Source organism: Choristoneura fumiferana, chromosome 29 (genome assembly GCF_025370935.1).
Source record: "Choristoneura fumiferana chromosome 29, NRCan_CFum_1, whole genome shotgun sequence".
Taxonomy (NCBI): domain Eukaryota; kingdom Metazoa; phylum Arthropoda; class Insecta; order Lepidoptera; family Tortricidae; genus Choristoneura; species Choristoneura fumiferana.
In genome coordinates, this window is record NC_133500.1 from 3676814 (window position 1) to 3680415 (window position 3602).

At 38.5% G+C, this 3602-nt stretch overlaps 1 protein-coding gene across 1 annotated transcript in view; it reads left to right on the plus strand.

The window, feature by feature from the left end:
- The first annotated feature begins 3438 nt into the window (after positions 1-3438).
- LOC141444109 (U-megalopygitoxin(8)-Mc8-like) overlaps positions 3439-3602 on the plus strand; it is a 30070-nt gene continuing 29906 nt past the window's right edge. Inside the window, exon 1 of the mRNA XM_074109539.1 lies at positions 3439-3515. Within this exon, the coding sequence (XP_073965640.1) occupies positions 3513-3515 (3 nt within the window). The 5' untranslated portion in view covers positions 3439-3512. The remainder of the gene's footprint in view (positions 3516-3602) is intronic.

The window sequence follows — 3602 nt, forward strand, 5'->3', positions numbered from 1 at the left end:
ATAATAAACTTTATTGTATAACTGAGTTTTTACAATGATGGTAGCTTGAAATAAGTGTAGCCACAGTTTGCCCTTCACGCCTCGCGGACGTACAATATAAAATACCAGCAGATTTAAGATAATGAGCTGATCAGCACAGTCATGCACACATCGTCAACACCAGTTTAAAAATATATATAATGTTAGTTCATAATTTTTATTAATTAGATTATAATCCAAGTTTATTTAAAGTAGCATGTGTCAGGTTACAAAAATTAAGAAATGAATACAAAGTTCAAACAAAATACACAATCAGTGGGCAAAAAAACCCTATCAATAAGCCAATTTTCATGGGATGTTTTAAATTGGTTGCCCTCTAATATTTTTAATTCTAGGGGCAGTTTATTAAAAACTCGCATACCAGCAAATAAAGCGCTGTTGTAGGTTAGTTTATTTATGGCTCTAGGTATCTGATAGTCAAACCTATACCTACTGACTTCGTAAGTTATCACGTAAAGATGACTTTTTTGTAAATAATTCACTACTTAAGTCTTGTTTCACAAATAAACAAAGCTCCAAAATATTAATTCCAGTTAGAGTCAGTAGCCGCTTTTCCCTGAATGTGCTGCGTAGAGAGTGTCTGCTACTTATGCATACGGTAAATAGGGCGTAAACATCTTTTCTGCAATCTAAACGTGGACAGGCGACAGCACATCGACGGAGTCTCTCCAAAAGATAACACCATAGGTAAGCAGAGGATATACACTTCCGAAGTAGGCATTCCTAGTCATGTCTTCTGAACAGGTCGCAGATAATATGGACAAAGCATAATATGCACTGAAATTTTACTATTTAATGCTGCAACATGCGCCTTCCAGTTCAAATGACAATCTACTTTGACCCCCAAGAAGTTTGCATTAACCACCCCGCTCAATATCTACCCCGGCCTCTGAACTTTTAAAGCAGTTCGTAAAGCTTTATAATTTCTGAACTGTATGAGTTTGGTTTTACTCAAATTTACTTTTAAATTGAGAATTTTAAGCCACTGAACAACATTGCACAAAGTGTTATTAATGTGCAATTCATTTGCTCTTTCGCCTGAGAAAACAATGGTTGCATCATAAGGGAAAAGCACGCACGAATCGCCTAGTACACGTATAGATTTGGGCGGCTCATTTATATAAATTAAAATTAACAAAAAAGTAAAACCGACTCCAAAAAAATAAAAAAAATGGAACCGACTACAAAGCCCTTTAAAATATTTTTCTAGGTACCTACTAGTCGAAGTCGGTGACTCGGCACGAGCCAGCAGGAGTGAGTGGAACTATTGTCGTCTACCTCACCTACATACTATGGGATCCTCCTTCTGGGTCGTGCTGAGTCACCAACTTCGAGCTAGTAGGTACCTACTTAGAAAAATATTTCCAAGAGTTATGTAGTCGGTTCCATTCTTTGTTATTTTTTTGGAGTCGGTTTTACTTTTTTGTTATAAATTTTCTTTTTTTCTCACTTTTTAGTGATTCGTAGCCAATACGTCTCACAGCGATTATTTCTATCGATAAAGAAAGTTTCAAGCGTTTCTAATATTTTCTTCTATTCCCCATTGTGGCCGGATAAGCTGGATTCCGAATAGGTAGGTACTGGCCGGATTAAAATTATTATCCTTTAAGCTGTCTCTTTCTATCATGTATCTCTTATCTCTTCTGATAGCGTTAGAGCTGTTTTAATATTTAAAATAGGTAATAAAAAAAATCCATGCTTGTTTTTAATTATAAATTTTGTGAACAAATGCCATTCGATTTCATGCATCGATGTAGGAAATTAGTTAATGTCCTAAGAAACTAAAACTTATTAACAGTTCTGTGGCCACACACTGCACCAGAGCACACCGCTCGATGCTCGGCTCACCTGGTGGTGTGGTGGCAGTGTTTGGGAGTTTTAGTCAGCATCAGCGCACTATATTATATTATTTGATTTCGTAACACAAGCCCCGCCTCGGTGCGATGCGAACAAGATAGTTAGTTACAAATTACGTGTAGTTTTTCAGTTATTTAATTAACGCCCTGTATGGGTACTAATTTTCGAATCAATCCGACCATTAGTAGTGAATCAAAACTAACTTGCAAGATTTGAAACAAACAAATACCTAAATGTACGAGGAGTTTACAAATAGAAAAAGTTTGTAAAAAACCGGCCAAGAGCATGTCGAACCATGCTCAGTGTAGGGTTCCGTAGCCGTTACTAAAAAGGAAGCTAGGGAAGTGGGGTGGGACACTACCTCAGCCATTCTCGAGTAATCAGGGTTATAGTTGTAGTACAGGAGAACATACACGGTCACGAGCGTTAATTACCCACCCATTACGACCCCATCCCACCCATCCCGGTTTTGGACCCATTACGTCAAAAATCCTTTAAATGGTCATACTCGTACAAGATGACAGATACTCGATCAATTAATGATCGTGACCATACGAAGTGAAAAAGTTGCCAGTAAAAGAGCGTATCTCGCCGTGGCACTTAGGTGCATCCTTTCATTGAGAAGTACAGTCATTCGGCAATAACTCAAAAACGTCATATCTGATCATGTAGAAACCAATTTTGATTGGAAGTAGTTTATTAAGTTTTGTATATATTTGTGTTTTTTTTTCATATTTTCTTTTATTATGTAGACTTAAAGCGCCTCAATGACTAATTGAACATACCTACTCATTTTCGGCGTGTCTAGGTGCTATGTCCTAGCTAGGACTTACAGTGTACAGTCGAGTAAAAAAAGATCGATGCAGCCAGTTACAAAAATTAGATAGTTAGCCAATAAGTCGTGTATACATATTTTTGTAACTTTGGGCGTATCGATATTTTTGTAGTTGACTGTACAAGGCGGCCTCTGAGAGGGCTCGGCCTGCAGTTTCATTCTCGGGCCCAGTGCGTATCGGAACTTACAAACACATCATTTCTTTGCAGATGTATGCGGGTTTACTCAACATGCCGAAGAACTCGTGGCAAAAATGTAGAAGTAGGTACCCAGTTTCGCCCGTAATTCCCAAAAACTCAAAGCCTCGAGCTCTAGTTTGAACCCGCGCGCCTCTGCTCGAGAGGCCGGCCATAAGTACAAATACTCAAACCGTCACGCTACCACGCGGTTATTAATAACGTACCTACCTACATTAATCAACGACGTATATTTTGGCGGAAACAATAACCACAACAATTGTTTATTTGTGACGTGACACGCGAAGTCATATTCAGTGTACAGTATACAATACAATGATATCGCATTCTGAACTCTGCAAACTAGAGGATAAATCAGTAGTTTTGTGGTCACCTCTTGTGATTCCATCCTTAAGGTAAAACCCGCGAACCTAGCACCGCGGCGATAACATGTCTGACGCGCGGGTTTCAGCATGACTCTCTTTGCCATTAAATATCCGCCGGCCTTCGATCGACGCATAAATTCAGTGATCGGTGGACATCCCTATAGGGATACGTAACTACTTATAGTGTTAACTACTGTTTATAAAAAAACGTAGTCAAATATGGTAAGTTTAATTTAAAATTAATTACACAGGGCTTGTGTCACATTCATTGAGCGCCCTATTCGGTCAGCCCAGACTAAAATATAAGTG